Here is a 15,828-nt window from a genome sequence, read left to right on the forward strand (position 1 = left end):
AGATGGACCTTGAGAGCATTAGGCAAAGTGAAGTAAGTGAAATACAGAAAGAGAAACACTGCATAATCTCACTGGTATGTGAAATCTTAGAATCATAGAAAAAGAGATTGGATTTGTGGTTACCAGAGGTGGGGGTGGGGGTGGGGGTGGGGAAATGGATGAAGGTGGTCAAAAGGCACAAACTTCCAGTTGTAAGGAATACTGGAGATGTAATGTACCATAACACGGTGACTATAGTTAACATTGCTGTATGACATCCAGGAAAGTTGTTGAGAGTAGATCCTAAGAGTTCTCATCACAAGGGAAAAAAATGTATTTTTCTTTTTTTTTTCTATCTATAGGAGATGATGGATGTTAACTATATTTATTGTGCCAATCACAATTCACAACATATATGTCATTATGCTATACTCCTTAAACTTACACAGTGCTGTATGTCAATTATATCTCAACAAAACTAGGAAAAAAAAACTAAAACAAAAACATCTCCAGCCATTTCCTCCCTAGGAAGGTACAAAGAGAGTTAAATGTAGAAAATCCATAAATAATACATAATAAAAATGGTAATGCTTGTAGCACTGGTTAACACACTAGGGGAGTGACTTGAGGAAGTGTGGTTTAGGGATACAGGGGAGGTGTGAGAAATGCCCACACAAAAGAGCTATAGGGTAGTGGTCTTCAAAGTGAGGTCCCAGACTAGCATCATCATCAGTAACCTCTGAGAACTTGTAAGAAATGCAAATTCCCAGGACCCATCCCAGATTTAATGAATCAGAAAATCTAGGAATGGACCAAGCAATCTGTGTTTTAACAATCTTTCAGGGTGTTCTGATGGCCAACTTTGAGAACTACTGTCTCAGATTTATAAAAACAAGATCAGAATCACCACTTTGCTCAGGTGGCTGACTAGGTCAGATCCAGGTCTGTTTCTGTGGTTTGTGCTTCCTCCCTGGTTGCAATTTTACAAAGTCCATTTAAATGAAAGATTAGGGAAATAACAGTGGTATAAGGTTTTAATATATGGACTCTGCAATCAGACCTAGATTGGAATTGCTGTGTGATCTTCTCTGTGCCTCAGCGCCTTCATCTTGGGATACCATCATCTACTTAATAGGGTTAGTGTTGATTAAATAAGAGGACACAAGTAACACATTTAGCACAATGCTTGGTATATAGCAAATAATTACATTATTATTAAATCAATAATGAAGAGATATATTAAAATTTGAAAACAGACCAAGAGGGGCACCTGGGTGGCTCAGTCAGTTAAACGTCTGACTTCGGCTCAGGTCATGATCTCGCAGTTTGTGAGTTCGAGCCCCGCGTCGGGCTCTGTGCTGACAGCTCAGAGCCTGGAGCCTGCTTTGGATTCTGTGTCTCCCTCTCTCTGACCCTCCCCCACTGTGCTCTGTCTCTCTCCATCAAAAAATAAATAAATGTAAAAAGAAAAAAAATTAAAAAAGAAAACAGACCAAGAACATGAATAATCCACAAAAGAATAAGTAAAAATGGTAAAAAGGGGAAAGAGTAAAATTTTCTAATAAGCAATTAAATGCAAAGTAAAGCAACAAATATCACTTTTTCTCTGTCAAACTAGCAAAGAGAAAAGAAAAATCGTATTCAAGAAATAGTATTGGTGAGGGTGTTTCATAACATGCATCTTCACATGCTGGTAAGACTAATTACTACAAACTTTCTATATTCCACTTGCAGAGATAAGACCTGGAATGGAAAGTATTGAATGGCCAGATTAGGGATTGCATAGACTGGAAAGTACCAGTCTGTCTGACAACTAAAAACCATAATATTCGGCACTAACTCTTGGACTGTTTATATGCACCTATGACCCCTAAAAGGACAATGTCTTTATAGAAGAGATACCTATGTAATAGTTCTCTAGGATTTTCTTACAAAGGGAGGGTTTCTAATAAACTCAAGATAACTTGATGCAAATCTGAATGGGAATAAGGGCAAATCTACCAACATTTACCAAAAAGCTTTAAACTGCCTTATCCTTTAACCCAGCAATTGTCAGAATTTATCCTAAGGATGTAATATTAGCAGGAATGTTTAGCATGGATTATTATTTATGATGGACATCTGGAAACAAGCTAGATGAAGAAATGTGGGTCTATGGATATATTTATGTATCTACATTTACACACTTATATATATTTTTTCGTAAGATGGAAAACTAAGCATCCCATTAAGTGACATTATAGAAGAACGTTCCTTTACACAGAAGATGTCCACAGAAAGACTGTTCCCTAGGGGCGCCTCGGTGGCTCAGTCGGTTAAGCGTCTGACTTCAGCTCAGGTCATGATCTCGCGGTCTGTGAGTTCGAGCCCCACGTCGGGCTCTGTGCTGACAGCTCAGAGCCTGGAGCCTGTTTCGGATTCTGTGTCTCCCTCTCTCTCTCTGACCCTCCCCCGTTCATGCTCTATCTCTCTCTGTCTCAAAAATAAATAAACGTTAAAAAAAAATTAAAAAAAAAAAAAAAAAAAAGAAAGACTGTTCCCTGAACAAAACAATGAAAGGTACAAAAGGACTCTGTGTAGTAACGTTAAAGTGGTTAACAGTCATTTCTGGGTGGCCTGAATAAGGAATTTTTATCATCAGTTTTTCTTATCTACCTTTTCCTACTGGTTGCTAATGAACATGTGTTACTTATGTTGAGGCAATAAAATTTATTTTAAAGTTCAAAGGCAGCTTCTCAATAAATGGCATAACTTTTTACAAAATGTATATTCTAGGGAGTTAGGACACTTATTTTTCAGCCTCTAAGCCATGATTATAAATTATGGTTTAAAGGCTTTTTTTTTTTTTTTTTTTTTTTTTTTACTCTGGTAAGGGGAGAAGGCAGGAATTTATTGTTCATTTGCCAAGATACAAGCTACTAGTGCTGAGAGTTTTAAATGTCAAACTGAAAAGCCAAAACAATAGATTTCTCATCATAAAGTCTGCCACTAACTAAAATGAGTAAAATATTCTGCATTTCTCCTACACAATGTATAACCCTTCTATAAAAAGTTTAGTAGGTAATAAGTGCACAGGTTTTCAAAAGGAAAAAATATAGAGAAATAAGATGGCAGAGGAGCAGGGGGACCCTAAACTTCCCTCGTCCCTTGAACACAGCCAGATAAATATCCAATCATTCTGAGCACCCAAGAAATCGATCTGAGGACTGAGGGAGCAAAACTGCACAACTAGAGGGAGAAAATGGCCACAAAAGGCCACACTGTGGAAGATAGGAGCTACGGAGAGTTGATTGGGGAAAGCAAAGAACTGCAGGTGCTGTGAAGGGGAGGGAGTCCTGATGATGGAGAGATGAGAGAATATAAGAAAGAGAAAGGGGGGGGCAGTGCGGAGCGACGAGCACCTGCAGGGGACTGCACAAGAAAACTCTTTCCCCAAGAACACTGACTAGGAAAAGGAGAGCAGTGGAGCACAGTCTGAAGCTTTGAAGGTCTGCACCATGGTTGTGCCTTGTGGCCCCGGTGGGGAAAGACTATGAAGACCTGGGAGAGGCCAGCAAGATCTGAGGGTTCCCTGGGTCACATGGGAAGAAACAGTTCCCCTGCTAGGAGTACATTTGGAAGTGGCCGCACAGCCTCTGCGGGGACAAAACAACTGGCAGCACCCATGGGTTGTCCTGTTCTCAAGCATAGGAACAAAGACACAAGCAGGGGAAGCAAATCTTGGTGCCAATTTTGTGCTGTGCTTTACAGAAACTCCAAACTGCTGAGCTGTATCGTGACCATTTTTCTATAACAAACCAGCAGATGCAATAGTACAGTGAAAGCCTCCCCCAGAGGGTCAGCACGGGTCCGAGCAGCTTGGATCTCTAAAATTTGGAGTTTTGAAACCCACCTGTGTGCCTGAGATAAAACATAGGAATACAGTGTCACCTGGCAGGTAGACAGCTCGGACACTGGCAGGGTGAAGGCAGGAATCTGACAGAAGCTGGGGACACAAAAGGGGTGAATATCTGCTCTTCTGTGCCAGCTTCCTAAAGAGTGGTGGGTGTGAGCTTCCTGCTCTGGGGAAGGAGGAGAGAGCGGGGCTAAGCCATTACCCTCCCTCCCCCACACCGGCACTGATGTCCTTCAGTGAGCAAAACAGTGCCACCCAGTGTAGGCAAGAGCAGCTTACACCAAGGCCCTGCTGTGCATCTCCACTGGGGCAAGTCCACCTGAGAATCATCACTGCAGGCCCCACCATCATGGGACCAGCACAAACCCCTATTTTGCACTAAGTCTACTGATCATAGAGTGCTGCAAAGCTTCAGCTCTAGGGGAGATAGGATCCAGCTGCTTTTTTTTTTTTTTTTTATCTAGTTTCTTTTAATAAGCAGACCAAAATACACCTAGGATCTAGCTTCCTTCCTTTCTTTCTTTTTTTTGAACTTCTTCTTAATATAGCCATTACTCTCAGGAGCAGGAATACGACAAACTTTCCTAACAATCCCCCCCCACCCCCCCCACACACACCCAGTGACTCAGACAAAATGACAAGATGGATGAATTCACACCAAAAGAAAGAACAGGATGAAATCATGGCCAGGGATTTAATCAATACAAATATAAGTAAGATGTCCAAATCAGAATTTAAAATAATAATTATAAGGATACTAGCTGGGCTTGAGAAAAGCATAGAAAACACTAGAGAATCCCTTACTGCACAGATAAAATAACCTAAAAACTAGTCCAGTCAAAATAAAAAATATTATAACTAAGATGCAAAACCGACTGGGTGTAATGACAACAAGGAAGCAGAAGAACAAATGAGTGATACAGAAGATAAAATTATGGGAAATACTGGAGCTGAAAAAAAGAAGGAAAGAAAGGTACCGGATCATGGATGTAGACTTAGGGAACTCAGTGACTCCTTAAAGCACAACAACATTCCTATCATAGGAGTCCCAGAAGAAAAAGAGAAAGAGAAAGAGAAAGGAGCAGAAAGTTTATACAAGCAAATTACAGCTGAAAACCTCTCTAATCTAAGGAAGAACACAGATCCAAATCCATTAGAACCACAGAGAATTCCCAATAAATTCAACAAAAGCCAGTCATCACCAAGACCCCTCATAGTGGAATTCACAAAATGCTCATATAAAGAAGGAATCCTGAAAGAAGCAAGGGTAAAAAAAAATCCTTAACCTGCAAAGCAAGACAGATCGGTTTGCAGCAGATCTGTCCAGAAACTTGGCAGGCCAGAAGAGAATGGCACGATATACTCAATGTGCTAAATGGGAAAAGTATGCAGCCAAGAATACTTTATGCAGCAAGGCTGTCACGCAGAATACAGGAAAGACAGTTTCCCAAACAAAAACTAAAGGAGTTCATGACCACTAACCCAGCCCTGCAAGAAATATTAAAGGGGACGCTTTGAAGTGGGAAAAAAAGAGCAAAAGCATAAAGACTAGAAAGGAAGAGAGAACATCACCAGAAACACCAACTTTATAGATAACACAATGTCACCAAATTGACATCTATCAATAGTAGCTCTAAATATAATGGACTAAAAGCTCAAATCAAAGGACACAGGGTATCAGAATGGATAAACAAACAAGACCCATCTACGTGGTGCCTACAAGAGGATCACTTTATTTTTTTTAAACTTCTTTTTTTGTTTATTTATTCATTTTTGAGAGACAGAGCATGAGCACGGGAGGGGCAGAGAGAGAAGGAGACACAGAATCCAAAGCAGGCTCCAGGCTCTGAGCTGTCAGCACAGAGCCCAAAGCGGGGCTTGAACTCACGAACCGAGAGATCATGACCTGAGCTGAAGTGGGACGCTCAACCTACTGAGCCACCCAGGTGCCCCTAAGAGGATCACTTTAGACCTAAAGACACCTACAGACTGAAAGTGAGAGGATGGATAATGATTTATCATGCTAACAGATGCCAAAACAAAGCCAGAGTAGCCATACTTAGACAAACCAGATTTTAAACCAAAGACTGTAATGTGAGATGAAGAAGGGCATTATACCATAATTAAGGGACCTACCTATCAAGAAGATCTAACAATTGTAAACATTTATGCGCCCAAATATATAAAGCAATTAATAACAAACATAAAGAAACACAGTGATAATAATACAATAATAGTAAAGGACTTTAACATGCCACTTACAACAATGGATAGATCATCTAAGCAGATCAACAAAGAAACAATAGCCTTGAATGACACACTGGACCAGATAGACTTAACAGATATATTCAGAACTTTTCATCCTAAAGCTGGAGTATACACATTCTTCTCAAGTGACCATGGAACATTCTACAGATTAGATCACATACTGGGTCACAAATCAGCTCTCAACAAGTACAAAAAACTGAGATCATACCATGCGTATTTTCAGACCACAACGTTATGAAACCTGAAGTCAGCCATAAGAAAAAATTTGGAAAGACTGCAAATTATTGGAGACTAAACTCCTACTAAAGGATAAATGGGATAACCAGGAAATTAAAGAAGAAATTTAAAAAAATACATGGAAGCAAATGAAAATGAAAACATGATAGTCAAAACCTTTGGGATATGGCAAAGGTGGTCCTAAGAGGGAAGTATACCGTAATACAGGCCTACCTCAAGAAGTAAGACATGCCTCAAACAACTTAAATTACACCTAAAGAGGGTAGAAAAGGAACAGCAAATAAAGCCTAAATCCAGCAGAATAGAGGAAGTAATAATGATTTGAGCAGAAATAAATAAAATAGAAACAAACACAAAAACCCAGTAGAACAGATCAATGAAACTAAGAGCTGGTTCTCAGAAAGAATTAATAAAGTTGATAAACCCCTAGCCAGACTTATCAAAAATAAAATAAACAAATAAAGTCACAAATGAAAGAGGAGTGATCACAACCAACATCACAGAAATATAAAATTATGAGAGTATTACAAATTATATGCCAACAAACTGGTCAATGTGGAAGAAATGGTCAAATTCCTAGAAACACACAAACAACCAAAACTGAAACAGGAAGAAACAGAAAATCTGAACAAACCCAAACCAGCAAAGAAACGGAATCAGTAATCAAAAATCTCCCAACAAATAAAAGTCCTGTGCCAGACGGCTTCCCAGGGAAATTGTACCAGACATTTAAGAGTTAATAGGGGCGCCTGGGTGGCGCAGTCAGTTAAGCGTCCGACTTCAACCAGGTCACGATCTCGCGGTCCGTGAGTTCGAGCCCCGCGTCAGGCTCTGGGCTGATGGCTCAGAGCCTGGAGCCTGTTTCCGATTCTGTGTCTCCCTCTCTCTCTGCCCCTCCCCCGTTCATGCTCTGTCTCTCTCTGTCTGAAAAATAAATAAAACGTTAAAAAAAAAAAAAAAGTTAATACCTATTCTTCTCAAACTTCCAAAAAACAGAAATGAAAGGAAAACTTCCAAATTCATTCTATGAGGACAGCATCACCTTGAATCCAAAACCAGACAAAGACCCCACTATAAAGGAGACTTACAGGCCAATATCCCTGATGAACATGGATGCAAAAATTCTCAACAAGATACTAACAAATCAAATCCAACAATACATTAAAAGAATTATTTACCATAATTAAGTGGGACTTATTCCTGGGCTGTAGGGCTGGTTCAATATTTGCAAATCAATGTGATACACCACAATAAAAGAAAAGAACCATATATCCTCTCAATAGATTGAAAAAAAAAAAAAAGCATTTGACAAAACACAGCCTCCACTCTTGACAAAAATGCTCAACAAAGTAGGTATAGATGGAACATACCTCAACATCATAAAGGCCATATACAAAAGACCCCCGGCCAATATTATCCTCAGTGGAGAAAAACTGAGAGCTTTTCCTGTATAGCCAGGAAAAAGACAGGGATGTCTACTCTCACCACTGTTACTTACCATAGTATTGGAAGTCTGAGCCTCACCAATCAGACAACAAAAAGAAATGAAAAGCATCCAAATCGGCAATGAAGAAGTCAAACCTTTGCTCTTTGTAGATGACATGATATTCTATATAGAAAACCTAAAAGACTTCACCAAAAATTGCCAGAACTAATATATAAATTCAACAAAGTTGCAGGATATAAAATCAATGTTCAGAAATCTGTTGCCATTTCTACACACCAAAAGAAGCAGAAGAAAAACAAATCAAGGAATCAATCCCATTTAAAATTGCACCAAAAACCATAGATACCTTGGAATAAACCTAACAAAAGAGGTAAAAAATCGGTACTCTGAAAACTATAGAACACTTATGAAAGAAATTAAAGAGGACACACCCCTATGTTTATAGTAACACTATCAACAATAGCCAAAGTATGGAAAGAGCCCATCGATGGATGAATGGATAAAGAAAATGTGGTATATATACAATGGAGTATTACTCGGCAATCAAAAAGAATGAAATCTTGCCATTTGCAACTACGTGGATGGAACTGGAGGGTATTATGTTAAGTGAAATTAGTCAGTCAGAGAAAGACAAAAATCATATGACTTCACTCATATGAGGACTTTAAGAGAAAAACCGATGAACATAAGGGAAGGGAAACAAAAATAATACAAAAACATGGAGGGGGACAAAACAAAAGAGACTCATAAATATGGAGAACAAACTGAGGGTTACTAGAGGGGTTGTGGGAGGGGGGATGGGCTAAATGGGTAAGGGGCATTAAGGAATCTACTGAAATCATTGCTTCACTATATACTAACTAATTTGGATGTAAATTTTAAAAAATAAAAAATCAAGGTTAAAAATATAAAAAAAAAAAAAAGAAATTAAAGAGGACACAAAGAAATGGAAAAACATTCCATGCTTGTGGATTGAAAGAACAAACATTGTTATAATGTCGATACTACCCAAAGTTGTCTACACATTTAATGCAATCCCTATCAAAATACCACCAGCATTTTTCACAGAACTAGAGCAAACAACCCTAAAATTGGTATGGAACCATCCTGAAAAAGAAAAGGAGGGGCGCCTGGGTGGCTCAGTCAGGTTAAGCGCCCAACTTTGGCCCAGGTCATGCTCTCGTGGTTCATGAGTTCAAGCCCTGTGTCAGGCTCTGTGTTGACAGCTCAGAGCCTGGAGCCTCCTTCAGATTCTGTGTCTCCCGTCTCTCTGCTCCTCCCCTGCTCATGCTCTCTCTCTCAAAAATAAACAAACATTAAAAAAAAAAAAAAAGAAAAAGGAAAGTGGGAGGCATCACAATTCTGGACTTCAAGCTGTATTACAAAGCTGCAGTTATCAATACAGTATGGTACTGACACAAAAACAGACACAGATCAATGGAACAGAACAGAAAACCCAGAATTAGACCCACAAGTATGTGGTCAACCAATCTTTGACAAAGCAGAAGAGTATATCCAATGGAAAAAAAGACAATCTCATCAGCAAATGGTACTGGGAAAACTGGACAGCAACATGCAGAAGAATGAAACTGGACTACTTTCTTATACCATACACAAAAAGAAATTCAAGATGGATGAAACACTTAAATGTGAGACAGGAAACCATCAAAAACCTAGAGAACACAGCAAGCAACCTCCCTGGCCTCAGTCATAGCAACTTCTTACTAGACATGTCTTCAGAGGCAAGGGAAACAAAAGCAAAAATGAACTATTCGGACCTCATCAAAATAAAAAACTTCTGCATAGCAAAGGAAAACAATCAACAAAACTAAAAGGCAACCTACAGAATGGGAGAAGATATTTGCAAATGACATGTCTGAGAAAGATAATATCCAAAATCTATTAAGAACTTATCAAACTCAATACCCCCAAAATAAACATTCCAGTTAAGAAATGGGCAGAAGACATTTATAGACATTTTTCCAAAGAAGACATCCAGATAGCTAACAGACACATGAAAAAATGCTCAACATCACTCATCATCAGGGAAATACAAATCAAAACTACAGTGAGATACCACCTCACACCTATCAGAATGGCTAAGATTTACAACACAAGAGACAACACATGTTGGCACGGATGTCTAGAAAGGGAACCCTCTTGCACTGTTGGTGGAAATGCAAACTGGTGTAGCCACTCTGGAGAACTGTATGGAGATTCCTCAAAAATTTAAAAATAGAACTACCCTACGAACTAGCAATTCACTAGTAGGTATTTACCCAAAGGTTACAAAAATACAGATTCGAAGGGGTACATGCACACTGATGTTTATAGCAGCATTATCAACAATAGCCAAACTATGGAAAGAGTCCAAGTGTCTGTCCACTGATAAGTGGATAAAGATGTGGTATAGATATACAATGGAATATTATGCAACCATCACAAAGAATGACATCTTGCCATTTGCAATGATGTGGATGGAGGTAGAGTGTATTATGCTAAGCAAAATAAGTCAGAGAAAGACAAATACCTTATTATTTCACAGATATGTATAATTTAGGAAGCAAAACAGATGAACATAGGGGAAGGGGGAAAGAGAGAGGGAAACAAACCATAATAGACTTAAATATTTTTTTTAATGTTCATTTTTGAGAGAGAGAGGGAGAAAGAATGTGAGCAGGGGAAGGGGGTGGGATAGAGAATCTGAAGCATCCTCTGTGCTGACAGCAAAAGCAGGGCTGGAACCCATAAACCATGAGATCATGACCTGAGCCGAAGTCAAGACACTTAACCAACTAAGCCAGCCAGGCACCCCAAAGACTATCAACAATAGAGGACAAACTGATGGTTGATGAAGGGAGGTGGATGGGTGATGGGCTAAATGGATGATGGGCATTAATAGGAGGGCACTTGTTGTGATGAGCACTGGGTGATATACGTAGGTGATGAATCACTAAATTCTACTCCTGAAACCAACATTACACTGTATGTTATCTAAATACTATCTCAATAAAAATTTGGAAAAAAATAATTAAAAAAGAAAAATAAAAGGAAAAAATACAGAAAAAGCATATGGAAAAAGTTAATCTGCCTCCTATCCATGTCCTCCAAGCACTAAACTCTTCTTTCCAGAAGCAAACACCATTCTTTGTTTCTTGTGCATCCTTCTAAAAATATTTTAAGGATATAAAAGGAAATACGTGTGTGTCCATCTTATTTACGTTACTGTTGACACTGTTCTGCACATTCCTTTTTTCATCCGGCAACAGATCCTGGAGAACATTCCAAATGATTATTTGTAGATCTGCCTTATTCTACTCCATCATATGGCTATCACACAGTCAATCAACTTGTACTTTTTTAATGAAACATTTAAGTTATGTGGAATCCTTTGTTAGCACTGTGATGGTTAAAAAATATATTCTAGGGGTTCCTGGGTAGCTTATTTGGTTGAACATCTGACTCTTGCCTTTAGTGTGGGTCATGATCCCAGGGTCATGGGATCGAGCCCCAAGTTGGGCTCCATGCTGAGCATGCAGCCTGCTTGAGATCCTATCTCTCTCTCTCTCTCTCTCTCTCTCTCTCTCTTTCTCTCTGTCACTCTCTCCTTCGTCCCTCTCTCCCTGCTCGTGCACACTCTCTCAATCTATCTCTCTCTCTCAAAAAAAGATTGTAGACAACTTACAGTACATACTTGTGTTTGCAGGAGAAATTCCTAGAAATAGAGATGAAACATAAAAGAAAATATGCACTATTAGATTTTAACAGATATTTTGCCAAAAAGCCCCTAAAGACAATGTATGTGAATGCCTGCTTCTCTATACTTTCATGAAAAGTATATCACTAAACTCTTATTTTGCTACTCTGACAGGTATTTTGTAATTTTAATGTATATTTTTATTATGAGTATTGCACTCATGTATTACAAGTGAGATAGAGTCCTTTGTATTTCCTTTCTTGAGAAAGGCCTGTTTACTGCAGAATGCTTTTAACAATAAAATAATTCTGGGGAGAACTTAGTATACTTCTGTGGGTCTTTCTTTTGAAGAAGTAAATTTTTATTTATGAAAATGACTTTCAGTTGAAATTATCCCTGCAAAAGGAAATCCTGTGTTATAACTTACAGAATTTTTAAAGAGAACATTAAAATTGTAAAAATTTGAAATCTCCACAGTTCATTTTACACCCTTCACACAAACCCTCCTTCATGCTCTAGTTTGAGAAAGATTGGTTTTTCCAGAATTTTTAGGCTGAAATTTCCTATCATAAGGTGACTCACGCTCATTTTTACCAACCATTTTAACCTTTCCATTCTCACCACATCTCTCCTTTCCAACAAAGCTTGTGAGCTCTGGCTTACATCTTGCTAATTTCTATTTTTGTATTTTGGTTACCCTTCCCCACTTAGCAAACTTCACTGGCTATATTTGTTAAGTTGGAGAAAACCCTTTCCAACAAGCTTTTGATCCTGAAGTCCACTCAGAACCTCTGTATTCCATAAACTCTCAGCCCTGAACAAATACAAGGCATTACATATATGTATGCAATTATTCCACGTATATAATACATAAATTATATATTCATATGTATGTGCATGTATATGTGCTTGTGTGTTAGTGTAAAGATTATCTATTTGCTCTACCTGTGCATATATTCTATCTTTCCACCTAAACCCAGAGATTTTTAATTTCTTTAATGTTTATTTATTTTTCAGAGAGAGAGAGAGCTAGCATGAGCAGGGAAGGGGCAGACAGAGAGGGAGACACAGAATCCGAAGCAGACTCCAGGCTCTGAGCTGTCAGTCAGCACAGATCCTGATGCAGGACTCGAATCCATGGACTGTGAGATCATGACCTGAGTTGTTCAGATGCTTAACTGACTGAACCACCCAGTTGCCCCATAAACCCAGAGATTCTTGAGGTTTCTTCACTGTTATCCCATTTTATCAAGTGAAATCTGCCTGATGGTTTAAGCAGCCAGAGGTACCATCATGTAGCATGTTGTGTTACCAGTGTGATCTCTAAGTTTTCATTTACCTCATAGCAAACCAATCTTAATTGCTTCTCCTGGCTTAATTTCATTGTGATTTCTGCTAGATGGATTGACTTAATAGGGAAGTAACCTTGCTTGTCCTGGCTTGACGTCATGTTTGCCTGTATGTACAAAGGTTAAGAGTTCATGCAGATTATCAATAGGGATTTACCTGCCCCAGTGGTAGCTGAAGCCTGGGCTCTGAAGCTGGACTGTCTGGGTTTGAATCCAGCCTCCACTTCTTACTTGTTGTATCATTTTGGGCAAGTGGCTTAATGTCTCTGACATTTTTTAACTAACAAAAAAAGGGGGTTATACTAATTCCAAACTTGTAGAGTTTCTATGAAAATTAACTGAGATAATTGATGTAAAGCATTTATTAGTATGGTGCCTGGGCTGAAGTAAGAACTAGCTTTTCAACAAAGGGTCATACGATTTTTTCTTTAAAGTGAGGTTAACTTTCTCCTTCCATTTAACACATCAACCACCTTTCCTATGCACATGATCACTAGGGTTTATTAGGTCAAACTGCCATTCACAATTCAACATCAATTTAAGGTAATTACATAGACAAGAATTTGTAACAACCAATTATATTATGCTTACATATATCAGAACTTACCCCTCAATACCCAAATGGCACCATCTAGGCTTCCACTTTTTAGAAAAATTTCTGCTGCAATATTCACAATTTGACATCTTGGTGCTAACTTCTCAGGCCCTGTAAGTCCTTTTAAAGTTGTAAAATGTATTTTCAATTCATATAGTTTATCTAAGACCTTCCTTCCCTAGAGTAAAAGTAAAGAACACTCATTGAATATCATTCATGTAGAGTATCACAGAGGTACAAAATGAGTAATTATATACAAACCAATTATCCGATATTAATCATCCTTCTATACTGATGGTTTTCAAACTGCTCTAAAATCCCTGTTTTCAGTCCCCTCCTGCTTAGCCACAAAGACAGACAGGGAAGGGGAGGAAGCAGGGCTTTGCCTCACTATTAATCCTCACACTGCTGACTCCTTTTTTCAAGTGTTTTTATACTTGTGCTTTCCCTAAAGATTTCTTTTGGAAAAAGGAGTTCTTGCCCTAATGTGGAAAACTACTGATTACAAGTTTCTGCACTTCTTCTGTTGATCACCCTAAGAGTCAAGAGGGAGAGACAGTGAAAATCGAGATAATGTCTTATCAAATTTATAGGAAGAATGACAGTGGGGGAAAAAAAAGAATAAAACTACTGACTGGAAACTGTCTTTTTTATTCAATAGACTATTCACATAGTCTACATAAAAGATTAGCTCTAGTGTGGACATCAGAAATGAGACATATATTATTATTTTATATCAAGAGTCAGCAAACTTTTTCTATAGACAGCCAGATAGTAAATACTTAGGCTCTGCAGGTCACATTTAGTCAGTTGCACATTCTTTTTAGTTGTTGCTGTGTTTCTTTTCTAACTGTTTAAAAATGTAAAAAACACTCTTACCTCTTGAGATGTAAAAAAACAGGTGAGGGCCAGATCTGGCTCTTAGTTTATGGACCCTTCTTTTATATTATATTCTATACTAGCTGAGTCAGATTCATATTGTGATGTCAAAGTATTTTTAAGTTGCCTATATAAATGAGTGCATTTTTAAAGGGAAAGCTTTAACATAATCTTAATAATTTTGTGTTCAAAAGGAATAGGTTTCCACTAAAAAAATTCATACTAAGTAAAATAAATAAAATATTTGTTTCAAACAAGACAGTGAAAATTTTAAATCAAAATTCAGGTACAAACTCACCAACCTCTTAAGAGATAGTATTAACCAAATAAAATTAAAATATGCCTTAAAATTGTAGCAAAATCTATCTTTTTCAAAAAGATTTTATCATGTAGTCCTCAATTTCTCAAGCATTAAATATCTAAGAAATTAATGCTATGATGAACCTTAAACTAGATTGTGAGACCAGGGACAAGGTACATTCTGCCCATCCCAGTATGGGATCACATACTAATCACACATCAGTTGGTATGGGATCACACATCACAGTAGGTGCTAAACCTCATGAAGAGCTTGGAGACTGAAGACCTTACATATAAGGATTCTGTTGCTGTTTTTTAAAAAAAATTTTTTAATGTTTAGTTATTTTTGAGACAGAGACAGACAGAGCATGAGTGGAGGAGGGTAGAAAGAGAGAGGGAGACACAGAATCTGAAGCAGGCTCCAGGCTCTGAGCTGTCAGCACAGAGCCTGACACGGGGCTCAAACTCACGAAATGTGAGATCATGACCTAAGCTAAAGTCAGACGCCCAACCGACTGAGCCACCCAGGTGCCACTGTTGTTGTTTTTTAAATAAAACAAATCCATGGGGGTGCCTGGGTGACTCAGTAGGTTAAGTGTCCATGTTGGCTCAGGTCATGATCTTGTGGTTCATGAGTTCGAGTCCCACATCCAGCTCTGCGCTGACAGCTCGGTGCCTGAAGCCTACTTTGGATTGTGTGTCTCCCTCTCTCTCTGCCCCTCCTCTGCTCACGCTCTGTCTCTCTCTTTCAGAAATAGATAAGCATTAAAATTTTTAATATCCATGAATCTGTATATGTAGGAGTGACCCTGTGCTTAAATGTTATTGAACATATTCAATTATAACTTATTCAATTCACCTTCAATTATATGAAATATAAGAAGTAGTAACAAAAAGATATAATAGTTGATTCAGTATTGACCACACTCTCAACTGCTCCATTTATCCCTCAGCACTTACTTCTTATTTTAGATATTCCTGTCCTTTATTTCACTTTAATGAATCTATAACCACCTGACACCTCAGGGAAATCTAAAGAATGGTAGTTCAGTATAGTCCAGAATAACTAGACCACTTCTATGTAGATATCCCAAAGCAGATATCAAGATATATGGGATATAGTATTCCAGAGCATTCTAGGAGATGATTTTTAAGAAGTTCTGTTGTGAGTTTCCCAGATTC

General features: G+C 38.3%; 1 protein-coding gene across 1 annotated transcript in view; it reads right to left on the reverse strand.

The window, feature by feature from the left end:
* TOPAZ1 (testis and ovary specific TOPAZ 1) overlaps positions 1-15,828 on the reverse strand; it is a 102,300-nt gene that overhangs the window by 16,254 nt on the left and 70,218 nt on the right. The window contains 1 exon segment of the mRNA XM_040479588.1: positions 13,480-13,645. Coding sequence (XP_040335522.1) covers positions 13,480-13,645 — 166 coding nt within the window.

Source organism: Herpailurus yagouaroundi, unplaced genomic scaffold, assembly GCF_014898765.1.
Source record: "Herpailurus yagouaroundi ecotype Mexico unplaced genomic scaffold, PumYag 159, whole genome shotgun sequence".
NCBI classification, from domain to species: Eukaryota; Metazoa; Chordata; class Mammalia; order Carnivora; family Felidae; genus Herpailurus; species Herpailurus yagouaroundi.